This window comes from Camelus ferus, chromosome 2 (genome assembly GCF_009834535.1).
Source record: "Camelus ferus isolate YT-003-E chromosome 2, BCGSAC_Cfer_1.0, whole genome shotgun sequence".
Taxonomy (NCBI): Eukaryota; Metazoa; Chordata; class Mammalia; order Artiodactyla; family Camelidae; genus Camelus; species Camelus ferus.
Genome location: NC_045697.1, coordinates 42642349 through 42659723, shown reverse-complemented (window position 1 = coordinate 42659723; position 17375 = coordinate 42642349). Strand labels below are relative to the sequence as shown.

General features: G+C 37.5%; 1 protein-coding gene across 5 annotated transcripts in view; it reads right to left on the bottom strand.

The window, feature by feature from the left end:
• Positions 1 to 17375, bottom strand: part of WDFY3 (WD repeat and FYVE domain containing 3) — a 242775-nt gene that overhangs the window by 77070 nt on the left and 148330 nt on the right. For all 5 annotated transcript variants that reach the window (XM_032498818.1, XM_032498840.1, XM_032498836.1 and 2 more), the window contains 9 exons: positions 15896 to 16077; positions 14061 to 14292; positions 12569 to 12729; positions 9864 to 9975; positions 7889 to 8079; positions 6678 to 6830; positions 2775 to 2848; positions 2534 to 2695; positions 905 to 999 (listed from right to left, as the gene is read on the bottom strand). In XM_032498818.1, the coding sequence (XP_032354709.1) occupies positions 905 to 999; positions 2534 to 2695; positions 2775 to 2848; positions 6678 to 6830; positions 7889 to 8079; positions 9864 to 9975; positions 12569 to 12729; positions 14061 to 14292; positions 15896 to 16077 (1362 nt within the window). The remainder of the gene's footprint in view (positions 1 to 904; positions 1000 to 2533; positions 2696 to 2774; positions 2849 to 6677; positions 6831 to 7888; positions 8080 to 9863; positions 9976 to 12568; positions 12730 to 14060; positions 14293 to 15895; positions 16078 to 17375) is intronic.

Below are 17375 nucleotides of genomic sequence, written 5' to 3'. Positions count from 1 at the left end.
AGGACTCCTGGACAGGTAGGGTTGTTAGAGTTTTAAAGGAAATCATTTCTGGGACATGATTTTGGAGTAATGTAACAGGCTAATAATGTAAATTATGCTGAACCAATATAAAATACTGTGAATTTAATTATAGGTTAATCTAAAATGTCTTTTCAATGCTTTCCAAGCAAATCTCCTATTCTAGAATACATGACAGGAAAAATATATTAGAACAGTGGGAAAAATAAGCTCCAAAGGAAACTTAAAAAAAAAAAAAAGTGGTTGTCATGGGCCTAGGAACCACAACTTAAGAAATTATTTTTATTCTACATTTACATAAAATGATTCTAGTAAAATGTTCTTTCCCTCAATGACTACTAAATATTTAACAGGGAACTGAAAATAATAGTAACATAGATACAATTCGTTTAAGCAAGAATCCGTGTTTCTCAAGGATGTATATAAATTTTAAAATGTCAAATAATGCTCAGAAATTACACTGAAAGAGTTACTATTTAAAGGAACATTGGCTATAAATCCTCTAAAATTAGGAAATTTTTTTTATAGTATTTTAAAAAAATTTATTTATATATTTATTTATTTATTTTTTAAATGGAGGTACTGGGGATTGAGCTCAGGACCTCATGCATGCTAGGCATGCACTCTACCACTGAGCTATCCACCCCCCTCCCCCTGCCAACATTTCATTTCTAAAGTAAATCCACACCCTATTAAACGTGTAGGTAATTCTGTATTTCTGCATATTGTAGAAGTTTGGTCTAAGACAAATGCATCTGCAAAAGACCTAAAAAAGTAATGTTAAGGAGAAAAGTAATATAATAGTATCACATATAATTCAGGTCTAATTTGTGCCAGAAGAAAACAGGGCATGGTAATTAGGTTCCAAACTCCAGAATTGACTCACCAGTGTCAGGCTTCTCTTCATGGTTTATTTCCATAACTACAAATTTCTCACAAACTGCAAAGGTTGGTAAAGTAGAAGAAATAAACTGGCCAAACCTTTAAATACAAGAAAACAGAGGTTACAGATTATATTTTTTCTCTCCAAAATAAACAGCAAGATACTAAGAAAAAGAAAACAAAGAAATGAAAACCAAAATAGTATTACTAATTTTAACTACTCTTATACAGATCTTACATGGCTGTATTTCATTTGCTTCCCCTAGAACTGTTGCAATTAACATTATACATGCCCTAATGTTTTAAAATACATATGGGGAAAAATATACCTCATCAAAAGTATGAGTCCTTGAATGCACTAATCCAAATGATTTCGAAAACCACATAGCAGGATCCAAATCAAAGTGTCCTAACATTATCTATATGCATCCACTGTAGCCTAGTAGTTGAGGGTGTGGGTTTTGGAAACACAGGTAAGGCTGAAATCCTAGCTGTATCAGTTTTTAACCATGTTACCTGGGGCAAGTAGCTTAACCCCTCAGGACTTTTAATTTCTTAGTTTGTAATATAAAGAATAAAAATATAGAGAATAAAAAACTTTGATAGGTTTCAGTGATAATTTTAGCAAAGTGATCATTATAGTACCAGCATAAGAGCTAAATAAATATTGTCAATAATAATGATAATCTCCAAAATACATTTTAAACTCCAGTTTTAAATCTGTCACCAAGTTAAAAAAATGCTTTCAAGGTTAAGGGGGAGGGTATAGCTCAAGTGATAGAGCACGTGCTTAGCATGCATAAGGTCCCGGGTTCAATCCCCAGTGCCTCTACTAAAAAAAATAAATAAATAAGCCTAATGACCACCCCCTAAGGTGGGGAGGGAATGCCTTCAAGGTGACTGAATACAAAAGTGAGTACCTTACATGTTACAACAATGAGAGATTAGTTTGCTGTGAGTATTGCATTCATCAGGTGTGATTTCACCTGTGACACCTGAGCGATTACACGAACAGTAATGATTAAGTCCAGTTTAAGCAATTCTCTACTTGGAAAACACCTTGGTTAGTTTTTTCCCTTCCATTTTCAGTTAAGATGAGGATCATCATGTGACTATTGGAACAGTTCTACAGACACTCCATGAATATGCCTTAAGCCACATTTCACATTGGCAGCAAAATAATAGCCACATCATATAACAGGTTTGAATGTACAACAATAAAACATCACCCTTAGTTTGGGGGATAGAGAACAAATATAAAAGACACGGCAGGCTCCCTATGGGCGTGCAAGTGTGTGTACACATGCTTCTGCACACACACCTGAGAAGTAGCAAGGCTTGGGGAAAAGGGCCGGGGACCAAGAATTCCTATACTGCACACTTTTATGTCTAGGACAACCAGTCTCATTGGGCTAATTCTAACATCTTTTCTCACCCCAATTCTATTATTCACTAGTGACAACAATTGGCTTTGCAAGATACATGCATATTTTCCATGCCTTTTAAATATCTTGACTAGTATCAACTTTACAGATGTTATGCAGGCATAGGAACCAATTATATTCATCTCAATCATCTTAACCTTAATGGTACTTTCAGTTAACAGACAGAAAAACGTGTAAGTTTTTACTACCTGAGCAGATCGTTGCTGCTGGGAAAACCCTGCAGTAAGAAGCTCAGCACATTACTAATGGCAGCGATGGTAGGCTGGGATAAAGACATATCTCGAAGAGTCAGTAGCAACTTTGGGATTAGCTGGAATTCCCTCATTAACTTGGCGTTCTTTGAAGCTTCACTGTAAGAGAAAGAAGATTTTATCTACTGTACTAGCATCTCTTCTGTAAGCGAACAACTATTTAGGTATTAACTAATACCTGGACTCTGTGAGCAGCTCAATAAAGTGTTCAAATAAGGAAAGATGAAGTTCATACGGTGCATGGAGCCAGACCTATAATCAAAATAAAGAACAGTATAGTTAAGGTTAAAAAACTACCCCAAATTCCAATCCAACAAACACAAACACAGTGCACAGAACTTATTCCACTTACATAATTAAATGAATGTAACCACTTTATTAGTTTTTACTTGTTGTAGCCCTCTAAAACTGCTTGGATATAGGACTGCTGGTTCTACTCATAAAGGGATAATCGCTATGGAAATTACCCTCCTGGAGTAACCAACTAGAAAGGCAAGATCTATAGAAAATTCCCCTGGAATCAATGACTAATTACAATTACTGAATACAATATACTGAATAGAATGAATACTGAATGCTATATGCTGAATACAAAAACCGAATGGCAGGAATCTCCTGTGTGTCCGAAACTGGAAATAACCATTGCAAAGTAGTACAACAAACAATTCCTAGAACTCACAGGCGCTGAGAATAGTTTGCACTCCCACCAACCAGTGTAGAGACTTCATAATATGTGGGAAAGTTGGGTAGAGGTCTCAAAAGTAATACCTTCGTAGTGGGTCTAAATAACCACTAGACTAAAAATTTTAAAAGTCCACCCTACAAGGCTTAAAAGCATGTCTCAAAAGTGTCAATGTAACTGCAATGGCAGAGAAAAGCTTAACATTCTTTAAAAGAATAAAATAAAATTTGGCACTCAGCAATGTGAAATTTAGTATCTAATCAAAAATTAACCAAGTATGCAAAAAAAAAAAAAAAAAAGGAAAAACACGAGCCGTAAGTAGGAGGAAAAAAACAACCATTATTAACAGGCCCAGAAATGACAGATGATAGAATTACTGAGACCTTAAAAAAAAGCTACTAAATATGCTCCATATGCTAAAGAATGTAACAAAAATATGAACATGATGAGAAAAATAACAGAAATAACCAAGATCCAAAATGAACTTCTACAGGTAAGAAGTAAAATATCCAAAATGAAAAGCATACTGGATGGGACTAACAGAAGGTTAGATGCTGCAGAGAAAAATTCAGGAAACTTAAAGACATAACAATAGAAACTATTCAAAATGAAGCATGAGAAAAAAATACTAAAAAAAGATATTGCTAGATAGAGCATTAGTGACTTGTGGGACAAATCAAACAATATGTTTAACTGGAGTCCAAAAAAGGTGTGCGTGTGAGGTGAGTGCCTAGGTGGGGGAGGGGGAGGGGAACAATTGAAGAAATAACAACTACAAATTTTCCCACTTGATGAAAATGACAAACTCACAGACCTAAAAAGGTCAACAAAGCCCAGGCAGAAGCAACATTCAGGCAACGGAGAGACTGACATCTTCAAAGGATGAAAAGAATAAAAACCATCAACTTGAACTCTATTCTGTGCAAAAATATCTTTCAAAAAAGAAGGGAAAATACTTTTTCAGATGGGAGTATTTATCGCCAAGAGACCTGCACTATAAGAAATGTTAGAGCAAGTTCTGCAGGCAGACACACTACTCATCACAGGATGGAAATCTGGCTCTACACAAAGGAATAAAAAAGCCCATAAACAGTGGTATGTGGGCAAATATAAAATAATTTTAATGCCTTTCAAAGATAATAGACTATCTAAAACAAAAATAATACAAAGTATTGTGGGGATTATAAACACACACAGTAAAACGTATGACAACAGTAGCACACAGGACAGGAGGAGAAATGGAAGGACACGGTTACAAGGGTTTTTACACTATCGGTAAAGTGGAATCATGTACCTGAGGACAGACTGAATTGTTTCACATGTATATTGCAATTTCTAGAACAACCACTAAAAAAGAAAATGCTTGGGTGCTATTACAGTTATTTGACTTACATTTGTCAAATGGCTGTTCTAAAAATAGGGTAAATTAAATATTTATTGACTGTTATAGTCCGGGGTTACTAGGAATGCTATCTGAAGCCATAAAGTGAGCAGGGTATGATAGAGTGAAGCCAAACTTTGCAAAGCAACTAAACTTCCAATGTTTGTATACTAAATTTTAGTCAGAAATCTGAAACTAAAGGTAACGTATCAATTACCAGATGAAAACGAAGCTTGGCTTATTAAGTAGATCTCCTTGGTACTCTCATAATAATTAGCGCATACATTTATCTCTGTGCTTTCACAAGTTTTTATTGTCTATTTGCTCCACTCTTCTAATGGACCAAATGCCTTGAGGCATTGACTCAACTCTCCTTTATTTTCATACCCTTAGCACCTAATCCAGTGCTTGGCTCAAATCTATTCATTAATTATTTTCTAAAAGAATGAGAGGTTTGTTTGTTAGAACTTTGACTATCAAGCTGAGAAATGTGTACTTTATTGTGCAGAAAAATCACTGGAAGTTTTTGAATAAGGGATACAATTACATCTTAGAAAGAATGAGGTCAAAAAACACACAGGATAGGAAAGGGAGAAAGAAGTGACTGGTATCTTAATAAGTTAGGAGAACTGATTAGGGCTTGGGTTAGGATGTAGCAGGAGGAACAGAAAACACAGACTACATGAAATGTGGAAGCAGAATCTACAGACTTAATATGGACTGTATCAACAGTGCAGAAGGAGGAAGCTGATTTTTCAGTTTCAAGCCTCAGTGAATGGGGGAATGGTGGTATTATTAATAGAAACAGAAGTTAAAAGGAAGAACTAATTTGGGGAAGGATCTTAAGTTCGGTTTAGGTGTTGCTGGGACATAAAAATGGAAATGCTGAGGAAGAAGTTAGAAGTCAGTCTGGAATTCGAATGTCAAGATAAAAATTCAGATTTGCGAGTCGCCTCTGTAGAGATGAGGCTATGGGCCTGGGTGAGAACCTAAAGGAAAGAAGACAACAAAGGAAAAGATAAAGAAGTGAAGATGGACACTTTTATAAAGTAATGAAAATTCCACAATCAGAAAATTATAGGAAAAGCAGTGAGAAAGATATAAGAACGAGGGGAGTGATGCCCAAAAGCTAACAAAGAACTAAGAGATGCAAGAAGAGGGAAACAGACTGCGCCATGTGCCACTGAGAGCTGGGGGTACGAGAGCTGGAGGTATGAGAGCCGAGGACAAGCCACGGATTTGTATTTGGAAGAGGACTGCTAATACGCTTCCAAATAAAGTTTCAGTAAAGCAATGAGGGCACACAGCCTCTTTGTTAGAGATTTAAAATAACTGACAAGACACAGCTTACAGAAGCTACAAAGAAGAGTTAGGGCCACACATAACAGCAAACATCAGGTGCCACGCACCACTCTGAGTGCTTAGGGACACAAAGGTGAAGACAGACATGGTTTCTGCACTCCCCAAGCCTCCAATCTCACAGTCTTGAAAGTGAAGTATATAATGATGAGTGTGCAAAGTGTTGCAAACAAGAAATTAAATGGAGAAAGATATGTGAGATCTGAGAAGACAGAGTGGAAGCTGTTATGGTAATAAGACAGTAGAAATAAAAATCTTGTTATTCTGGTGAAAGGAGTATTTTACTAAACAGCTACTAGTAATCAAAATTTCAGGCCTAACTCCTATTTATTAAGGAAAAGTTTCCATCAAAATTATTTGATGAAAATATGTTTGCCTCTCATAATGCCAGCAGCAACAGCGAATTGGCCATAGTTAGGCATATGCAATGCACTGTTTCACTTCTACGATATTTGTAAAATGAAACATCTTTGGGGAGAAGGAACCCCATTACTACCCTATTTTGTACATCTTACTAGTGACATTAACATGAGCATCATAAAATCATAGAATATAAACATGTTTTAGAGACAAGATTATTTAATAGTTAACTCTATCAAATATAGAATAAGAAATTGATTCATTGATTATATTTTTCCAGTTAGCGTGCTTATACATACTTCAAAGTCACAAAGTAGATCCTGGAAAGCAGTTGAATTTGGAATAATGGAGGTCTCATGTCCACTGTCAACAGTTCCCACCAAGGAAAAAGTCAGGTGGAGAATGTGGCTGTTCAGAAGGGAACGTTTCTTCTTAAGCAGCATTGCCAGCAACTAAAAGAAAGCAATACCAAATGTTTGTTTATCAATCGTCCTACGGACACACACACATACACACACACACACACTGGAGAACCCTATGCAGAGCAATTCCTGAGACTTCTACACTGATTTCTAAATTTTTATTATGATAAAATAGCATTACAGGAAGTCTGAAAAGCAGCTAATCCCATCATTCTATTATAAAAATATCCACTTTTACATAAACTCTTTCAATTTACATATAAACATTTAAATTGTTGTTGTCATCATGTGCATACAATTTTCTACTCTTTTTCTCTACAGAAATTTATCAAAAGGATTTTTCTTTTGCAATACTGTCTCCATGATTATAATTTTATCATAGGAAATGGTTATAGTATTATCAGTCAGTCTCATACTATTGGAACTTTTAGATTATTCCTATTTTTTTCATGATAAACAGTGCTGCAGTATCATTTTGAAAGTTTTGTAAAATAAAACTTACCAGAATAGAGTAATTAAATCTACAGAAAACACTAAAGAGTTTATCTGCTGCCAATGAACTTCAGGCTAAAGCCAGAGAAGGCATTTGTTCTTCATCTACACTAGAGGGATTTAATCTTGCTCCAAATACCTGTTTCTCTTCTCATAAGCAGCTTTCTGCCTAAACCTAGTAGAGATGTAAGTGATGAACACTGCGTATTTTCAGTCGCATGTGAGTTTTCGGGACCATATAACACACAGTGGCTCTCACATGGCTGAGTAAGGAAGCGGGTAAAGGATGACTGGGTGTGGAGGGAGAGACCAGGGGGACCGGGAGGGCTCCGGACCTCCTCCCAACCTGGCAGTCTCCAGAGCAGTGGGAACATGACCCCATTTCATTTAATCCCTATTTCCACAGAGAAAAATAACTCCAAACTAACAAACAACTCACATTCTCACTTGAAATGTTAGTTTTAATAAAAACTACTAACTTTTCAAGTCTACTTGGGCAGTATCATTCTTTCAGAGTTTGAAAAAACAAATAACCATGACAATTAGAAGACCTTTAATGCAAAGTAAAGTGACGACCAAGCTTTATGGTTACAAACCTGGTAGCCCTTGATTCTTTCCATTTCTTTGCTGGCTAGTGGGTTACTCCTGACCACACAAACCAGGGCCTTGACTGCAGCATAGAGCCCTTCCACATCGGAGGCCATGGCCACCAGGCCCAGGAGGGCTGCAGCTCCACCAATGTACTGCAAAGTAGTGGCAACAGGCTTAGGAACAAATGTTCTTACTCCTGATTAAAAGACAGTGAAAAATAATTAAAATAAATTCCCCACTGTACACAAGAACTGAATACATTATCTTAAGAAATATTTAATTAATTATAAATTATACTTTAAAAAAGAAACCCCCCAAACCCTTCTAGCCTAAAAGAGAAATTCTTGAAAAAAAAAATTCAAGGTAGAATTTGGGGGAAGGCAGTAAATGCTGATGTATATACTTTCAGAGAAGAACTGGGAGCAAAGGAGCGAGCAGAGAAGAACTGGGCTTGAGAGCAAGCACCAATGCTTCCATGATGTGCCCTGGGCAGCATTCAGACTCACAAGGACCGAGGCCCTGAGGATGTATTTCTGCGGAAAGGGAGAATGCCTTACTAGGTACTGTTGGAGAATAAGCTTGGGGAGAGCAAAAGCACGTCAACTCTGTGAGCTGGGAAATGGGATGGGGAAGCCGACCTGGCAGGGGTGAAGCATACCCTACAGAAAAGCCAAACAAAGCATATTACTGACCACTGCTCAAAGCTGCTCTTAGTTACACAGTCTGAATAACAGAACATCAGTGATCCTGGAAGAGCAGAAGTATGTGGGAACAGGTACTGGAACTAACTTTGTGTCAATTAAACAAACAAAAAAATTCATCTCTATACATTCCTAACCTATTTTTTTTTCTTTTTTAAAGGCAATGTTTGAATGTCATTTGCCTACCGATCAAGATTGAGCTTTTCAAAAATAAAGCAAATAATGCATTTTATATTCTGTGTGGCTTGCAGTATTCACAATACTGTAATATGTATGGCACTGGATTTTGAAAACAATCCTCTAAGGTAATTAGGGCCAGAACTACTAGTTTATAGATAAGAAAAATGACATCCCCAGAGCTCAAATGTCTGGCATGAATCCAGTGACACAACAAGGGTTAGAACCTAAATCTCTGAGCTGTTCATTCACTGCTCTTCCTGCTGTGTCACAGCACTGCTGTATCTCTGCACAGGGCATAGAGCAGTCAGTGCTCAGTAAATACTTGCTTAATTGAATAAAGAAAAACTACCATGTGCCTTAGCATAAAGGAAACTTTTATTAATACAATATGGTCAAAAAGAAAGACTAAGTTAGGAGATGTGCACATGCCTGGGACAATAAAAGTTGCCTAGGACTGATAGTGAACAGGTAGGATGCTGACTGGCCCAACACTTTTTGTTAATCTTAAAAGGAACCAATATTATGTACTGATCTGAACATTAAAATACATAATAGCTAGTTTTGAATTTTAGATAGCCTGATTGAGTTATGCCTCAACATTCTAGCTAACCCTCCCCCCAAAAAAAGAAATCTTTTGAAGCAGACAAGTATGAGGCTCTACAGCTCTGACTTTTATTATAGTTGGAGTCACATGCTCACACTCCGAAGCTCTTATTTCTAGCTCATTTCCAAATAACAGAAGCATGAGTGCCACCACTAAGGCAACCAAACCATATAGCAATAACAATCATTAATATTTCTGAGTCTTTACAACTGTCCCTAAATGTAGTATAAAATTTACCTTGAAATTATATAGAAGTATACAGTCAGTGCTCATCCATGCTGACAAAAGAGGGGAAAGGTTAACGGAATTTTATAAAAAGTTATAATTTTTAAAGTTGTCTGGAGCCTGGGATTGACATTAATCTCTAAATACTGAGAGAACATTATAGGTCAGTACCACAGGATATAAAATTAAACACCACCTTCAACGAAGAAGGTGAATGCAGCTTTGAAGACCAATAAAGAAGTTTTAAAGGACAAAGTCTACCTGACTCACCCAAGTATCCAATCAGAGTAGCCCCAATCGTCCGTGCAGGTCCATTAAGGTGTCCTGCTGAGTTGTGTATCAGCTTCACGGGAGTGGCGTTCTCATGGGAGGAGATGCCTAACTGAAGGAGAAGAAAGGAAAACAATGTAACTATAGAGGAACAGTCTGAGCATTTTGATTCGAAAAGAAAAAAGGACCTATCTTTACTCTCTCCTTATTAGAATATTAAAAACACGAGCATTCTTTTTTTTTTTTAATGTGCAAATACTTCCAAAGGTGTGGAAACTCACAGGAAGTAAGTTAAATACAATCTACTGAAAGATGGTGAAGTGGTCTCAGGAATCAGCTTCAGGGGTCTTTCTGAATGAAACTCTGTTGTGGTTTAAAGATTCTCATCACTCCCTGCCTCACAGTATTCCTGATTACTGAATATAATACTTGCTTTACTCCATATTCAAGTAAAGGTCACATAAATTATCCAAGTTTATGGGTAAAACACACCCACATAAAAGGAACGTTAAATTTTGCACATACACACCCAATGCACTTTTAAAGCAAAAATAATCTGTAGACTAAATCTATTGCTACCTGTAGAATTAAGTTTATGCAGTTTTTGTTCCTTAGAAGATTATACATACATATTATATATATAATTTATATATAATGTATACACACACACACACACACACACACACACACACACACACATATTCAGACAAAGCTCTGTACAAGAGCTTGTCGATACTTACTGTTTCCAAATCGTTTCCTTCCAGCCTCTTGATTTCCTTCCCCTCTGGCTTTGCCTCCCCTAATCAGCCAAAATCACTTGTCAAGCTCACGGATGACTTCCACCTTGCTAAACCCAGTGGTCAGTCCTCAGTCCTCAGCCTTAATCTTTCTTGACTGCTCTGACACATTTGCCACAGTGAATCACTGATTTCTACAACACCCTAGTTTTTCTCCTTTCTTGCTGGCTCCTTAGTTAGTGTTCTCTGCTGGTTCTTCACCACCTCCCCAGCTCCACAGCACTGGAACGCCCAGCCTGTAAACCCTTCCTCCTCTCTACCTACATCTACAGTTTGGTGAATGCACCTAGTCTCGTGGCTTTAAACACCATGTACAAACACTCATGACATTCAGACCTCTCCCTTGAACTCAGATTCGTATTTCCAGTGGCTCTGATATCTCCACTAAGATGTCTAATACACTTCTCAATTTTTGCAAAACGTAATTCTCAGTATTCCCCTCACTCCCCAACTACTCTTCTGACAGTTTTCTCCAAATCAGAAAAAGTGACTCCACTTTGACCTTGCCTGCTACTCAGGCCTTCTCTTGTTCTGTTGGAGCCACATGTGCCTCTGTGGCAGCCATGCACTTCCTTGGAGCCTCAGCACTTACACTCCTGGAATGCAAGCCCCCCAACCCCATACATATGTTAGGTAGTTAGATAAGTGGGGACACTGGGCAGATAGGTGGAGGAGAGGGAGGATGATCCAGAAGACGGCGGGATGCATGCCTCCAGCGTACAAGGGCTTCACTTCTTTTAAGTCACCAAGAAATCGGTTAGAACCTGACAGCCCCAACTGTTGAGCAGTGAGAAGGACCCTACCGAACATGATCTAATGCTCATTGTGATATAATTACCATTGCGATTTAGGCCCCCCCACCCCTCGCCAAGGGTCTCTCTGTGTACACCATGGGTAAGGACACGCGTAAAGGGGCCAAACATGCTAAGCATTCCAGGGACAAGAGCCGTCAATCAATCAAAAGACCACCTCTAGAGCGAGGGTATAAGACAAAAGGGCAGACAAAGACCACTGCTTTCTCCCCCTTGGATCAGCTGTCTCCCATTCGTGGAGGTGTACTTTTCTTTTCCTAATTACACTTTAATGAAAAAAAAAATATGAAAACAAATACATGTATGTATATGCATGAATGGGGACATTGTGCTGTACACCAGAAACTGACACATTGTCACTGACTGTATTTCAATTAAAAAACAAACTCTTTCCCTATACAACGCCCACCATCTCCCATTGGTAATCTTCTATTTCTAGTATGACAAGAACTGGGGTCTTTTTCCTTTTTCTTTTGGGGTAACACACACATCCCACTCTCCGTACTCTCATGGTTCACTGCCTTGACACCTTCTTAGTGAGGCCTCCTCTGACCAACCTACCTAAAGCCATAAGCTTCTCTCTCTCCCCCTTCCTTCTGTATTTTCCTACGTAGCACTCTTCATCTTCTAACCCACTCTACGACCAGGCTATTCCTTCAGTTATTATTGTCCACCTCTTCCACTAGAATGTAAGAACCTTAATAAAGGCAAGAATTTTACTCTTTATTACCTACTGCTGGGTCCTGAACAAAATGTGTTTTGTTCAGCATTTAGTAGGTTATACAAAAAAAAGTTATAGCCTTAAAAAACAGCAATTGTTTCCTTTAGTCTCCTAAAGTTCAATTTCTCAATTGCCAAGAAAAATACTGGAGTTAATATAAACCATGCACTTAGAACGAAATTCTCAACTTTTCCAAATTAAACTAAATATCTAAATAAGTTTTGGCTTAAGTTCAAAGGCACAGAAGCCAAAACAATACACGAAAGGCACTGTTTTTTAGCAACCACTCATACTTGGGTGGTGCCCACAAGGAAGCTCTGGCACATCTTCCCAGTGAGAACCAGGCACAGCTTACTGGGAAATCATTCTGCTTACCTGCTTGGCGATAGCTTTGCTGTCCAACTTGTTGTGCACTTTCCGAATTCTTGCCACTGTTAGAGAGGACACAGACAGTGCATAGAGGCCAAATGAAACCTTTTCCTCTGGCACTAATGACACAGGAGATGGGATCATCCCTTCGGATTTTGCATCTTTACCTTCAAAAGAAGAATAATCCTTTTCAAAATTGTCAGTTTTTCTCCTGATCCTAACACAACCCTTTAATTCTTATTATCATCGTTAAATGAACACACCTGAAAAATCTTTTAAAGTGGAATAGGGAGCTAAATTTAAAAACTGTTTAATAGCTCTTCATTTCTTTCTTTAATTACAAATATGGAAAACCATCCAGTCATAAAGCTTTTGCACTCCAAATTTTGCTCTTAAAGTATGCTTAATATGCAGCATAATGTAAAGAAAGAGAAAGAGTTTTAACTGCTATCAAACAAATCACAAAACACTTTCCATTATTGCAAGGAACAAGGGAATAAAAATGAGTGGAATGCCCATGATCTTTGCACCACGAGGTCTCCTCCCCAACGAGAGCCCCCATTTATGCCTCTTTTTATTCTTCTCAACAACATGGCAGAGTAACACAAATTTTGAACAAGATAGCTTAACTCTGAACCTCTGCTTTATCACTTAAAAGCTATGTGACCTATACATCTCTGCAGCTCAGTTTCGTCGTCTATAAAATGGGGACGATAACAATACTTAAGTCCCAGTGTTCTGAGGATATGAACAGATACATGTGAAGGGCTCAAGACAGCTATGTCCTCCGTGCATATTAACTTATTCGGCACACACTGAGTGCTCAGTAACTGTTAGCTATTATTTCATGCTATCTAAATCAAGAACCTAAGTGAAAGAAATTACTTAGCCATAAGATTATTACCATTTACAGCATACTTGCCCCAACTCTTATGAGAACTTTGGTAGAATGAGAACAAGAGAATGGAAGACATCATTTGGAAAAAGTACTGCAAAGGAATTATACTTTAACATCAATTCCTTTGATTCCAATTTCCTTTTGGGAGAAAGGACTGCCGGAATAAAGACGAGGAAAATGGATGTTAACTGGTCTAACCTAAAGAATACGTGTGTGTTTTCTAGACCCATCCTTCTTTCCTTTAACCAGAGTAGACAGACTTCAAACTGCTTCATGTAATAAGAGAAATTACAGAGAGAAGAAGGTTGGCAGTAGACTGTTAGAAAGTATACACCTACATCTTGGAGCCTATAAGAGAAACTGAAAATTAGGAATACGCACGAAGACAAAGATCAAGAAAGGACAGTATGATCAATGGAGGAGAGCACTTATGAATAGGAGTGGTCGAGAGTATTGCGCTGAAGAACAGGAGAGGAGAAGGCCCTTTTTTAAGAGACATGTAATGTGCAGCTTTAGCCACACACATGTACTTATCCATGCATCTACACCACAGGAGGTTAAGCCTTATACAGCTTTAAGAACAAAGAGTAAGTTACTCACATGGCATGCATACGGCCTGGAAGCTTCCAACATAATTTGGTCCTAGTTCATAAATGGTAGTAACATTTGAAGGAGGTAAAACCTCTTCCAGAAAGTGCGTGGGTCCCAGGCGCCAAACCAGTGAGGCAATCTGGCGCTGGGCAGGTGGAGTCCCGACGTAAGCATAGACTGTGCTGACCACCGGTGGGTTTGCAGAACCCGAGCCCCCAGGAGTGCTGTGGACATAATGAAGCTATGCAGAAAACAAAAGCAAACGTGAGATTTGACCACAAACACTTTCATCAGGAAAATAACCACTTCTTGTGTATATTTTCATTATCCCAAGGCCGTATGATTTCAGAAATGTACAAAAGCACTTGGGTTGAGAAACATGAGGGCAGGCCAAGATACTAGAACCTGACATGCAAGCTGGAAATTTGTTATTCAATGCTGTAATACAGATCAACTATCTAATGCTAGAAAGGGCAACAGTCCAATACAGGGCTGCTGTTACTGTGCGGTTGGCGTGCATACCAAATTAACGATGCTGCTATGAATTTTTCAAGTTGATATAAAACAGATTTCCAACTATGGAATTCAAGTACTGAATTAGTTATGTTACTTTCAGTGTGAGTCTGTTATATAAAATTATTCACGAAAAGTGTTTTATAATAGGTAACCTGCTATAAAAATATTAGAAAAATGAATAGTCTATCATCTGCTACGATTTATAAACACAGTTTAATCCCAGTGAAAAGTATATTTTCAGATTTAAAATCATACTACTGTTTACTGACAAGATGCTTAAATTATCATTCAGCTCTTCACAATAAATATATAATTAGAGTATAAAAGATAAGGAAATCAAGTTGCTTCTGGTGGTATAAGCAGTTTCATCACTTAATGGAATGAAAAACATTTCCATAGAATGTTTTGTCACATTGTCCGTGCTTCAGATCACATCTGTTCTTCCACATATTAAAGAATTCCTTTTGATGGTAACAGTATGAGTATGAAGGTCAATATGTGAACTAAAGCTGGTGTCACAGGACTGTGACTTCTCACTGGCACAGTAACGATGATGATGGCAATATATCAATAATAAACTCTTACTTCTCAATTCAGGAAGTTGAAAACATTTTTATTTCAGTAATACTAAAAATAACGTAGGAGCAACCTACTAAAGAATCTATAAATCCATTTCTAATGCAATCCAGTATATCAAGAAAATAAATCACTAGTCCCACAGAGTTCATTTTAGGGTTTATCATATTGAAACACAATGCCACAGTAAGTTATCACTAAGGAAGAAAATGTAGTCACAGAGGCTTCTGAATACTGTATGCGGTAAAGCTATCTAGAGTAATATTTATACATTCATTCCTTCAACAAATGATAAGGAAACAGCTACTATTATTATCCGGGACTAATCTGGGTGATCTGAAAACAAAAATGAGTAAAAACAATTCTAGCTCTAAAGGGGTATAGAACCTACTGGATTGCATTCAGTAATAACAATGAAGTGACAAAATAGTGTGTTCATCATTTATTTAGGCATCCAGCTGGTTTCCAGCCTTCCAACTGGTTTGGGCGGTGAAAAAGCACTTAGTAATCCAGTTCAAGCACTAACATGTGCATTAACTTTTTTAGTGCACGCCTTTCGAGTCTTCTCTAATAAAGTGACATGAATTGAGCCAGCCACATGACCCTCACACACTGTTCAAATGCGTACTTAAGGTCAGTTTAAAATTAAGACAACTTAAAAAAATACCCCTGCAGACACACACACATAAGCACACTGGCCCCTCAAATATCTTGTAAAGGCAGTTGGGACTGACAAGCACAAGCAGGCTTACCTTCACGGTGCTGACAAGCTGCCCATCGATGTAGAGGGTTGCAGTGCTGTTCTTCAGCATCCCTTTGCTCATCACCAGAACCAGGTGGTGCCACTGTCCCTCAATTATCAGTTCTCCACATCGGAAGCGAGCACAGCACGGCAGAATCTCATAAAAAGATGATTCTTCGCTAAAATCATCAACTAAAATAAAGAGGGGGAAAAATTAAAAACTCAACGTCGTCCTCATGCTAACAATTATTCATATCTAGACTTTCACTCTATGTTAAGATAATATGATGATGTAAATGAAAATATCCTATTCATTCAGTAACTTTAACTGTAGTAAAAAAGTAAAACCTGGGATACATTTTGCTTTGTTCTGCTTAAGATACATACAGTTATTTATAACAACTAATAAAAAGTAAAAAAAAAAAAAAAAAAAAAAGACAGTAAAATAAAGTTACAATAGACAACAAAAAGAGACTAGTTGATTCTTACCTGTCATGCTCTGTTATAAAAGGTCTTCTAAAATTCTAGTTTGACATGTATCTGATCACAGCACTGGTTAGAACAAGAACCAAGGATGCTCTGTTCAATGATACAAGGGGGCAACTACCTGTTCCTAGTTTGTGGCTGTACTGCCCTGACCCTAGCCTGGCAACAGCTGGTAGGAAAGAGGTGATTCAGGGAGTGGAAAGGTATTTGTTAATCCAAGTTTCCTGCTTCACTTGACAACTCTGGTGACTTGCTAACATGCTGCAATCACTTCTTGACTCTAATCTGGCTTCTCTCTCCTATCTAGTATGTTATCAAATCATGCTAGGAAATAAATGGGTTAAGTATTAATTTAATCTTAATGTTAAGCTAGTTAAAAATTATCTTACCATTTATATAGTATTCAAAAGGGGGTGGGGCAGCAGCAGAAACCAGATGTTAGAAAGTCATTCCTCCCCTCAGCCCAAGAAAAATTTTTAAAAAGAGCTGATCTTAACCATGTAACTTAAAGCAGACCCACCAGTTTTCAGTACAAGCACATGTATGTAAATATACTAAAAATTTTAAGTTTAAATTATTTGAAGAAAGAACTACAAATAAAATACTCTATTTTGGGAATCTTAAAAATACCTGCATGAGATTATATTTTTATGCTGAGATTATATTTTTAAATGACAATTCAGAATATACATTTACCGATGTGAAGACCCCTAAAAAGGCAGCATCTTATCCACATTGTGGCCTAATTAGCAACAGATTTTAATGAACTAAGAAAAAGCAGAGTCAAACAGCTTTGAAAGGTCTAGTGTTCTACAACCAAGGGATGCAAAACAAAAGATAAAAGGCATGGGTGAAACCAGGAACTCTTCCTACTCCCTTCCCTGGTTAACAGACTGAATCTTCTTGAGAACTGTAGAAGATGTTTCTTATAAAAATTTTCCAAGAGTTTCACACTCTGACTCAGGTTTAAACTAAGACATACCCAGCATTCAGTGGTGTAGCAG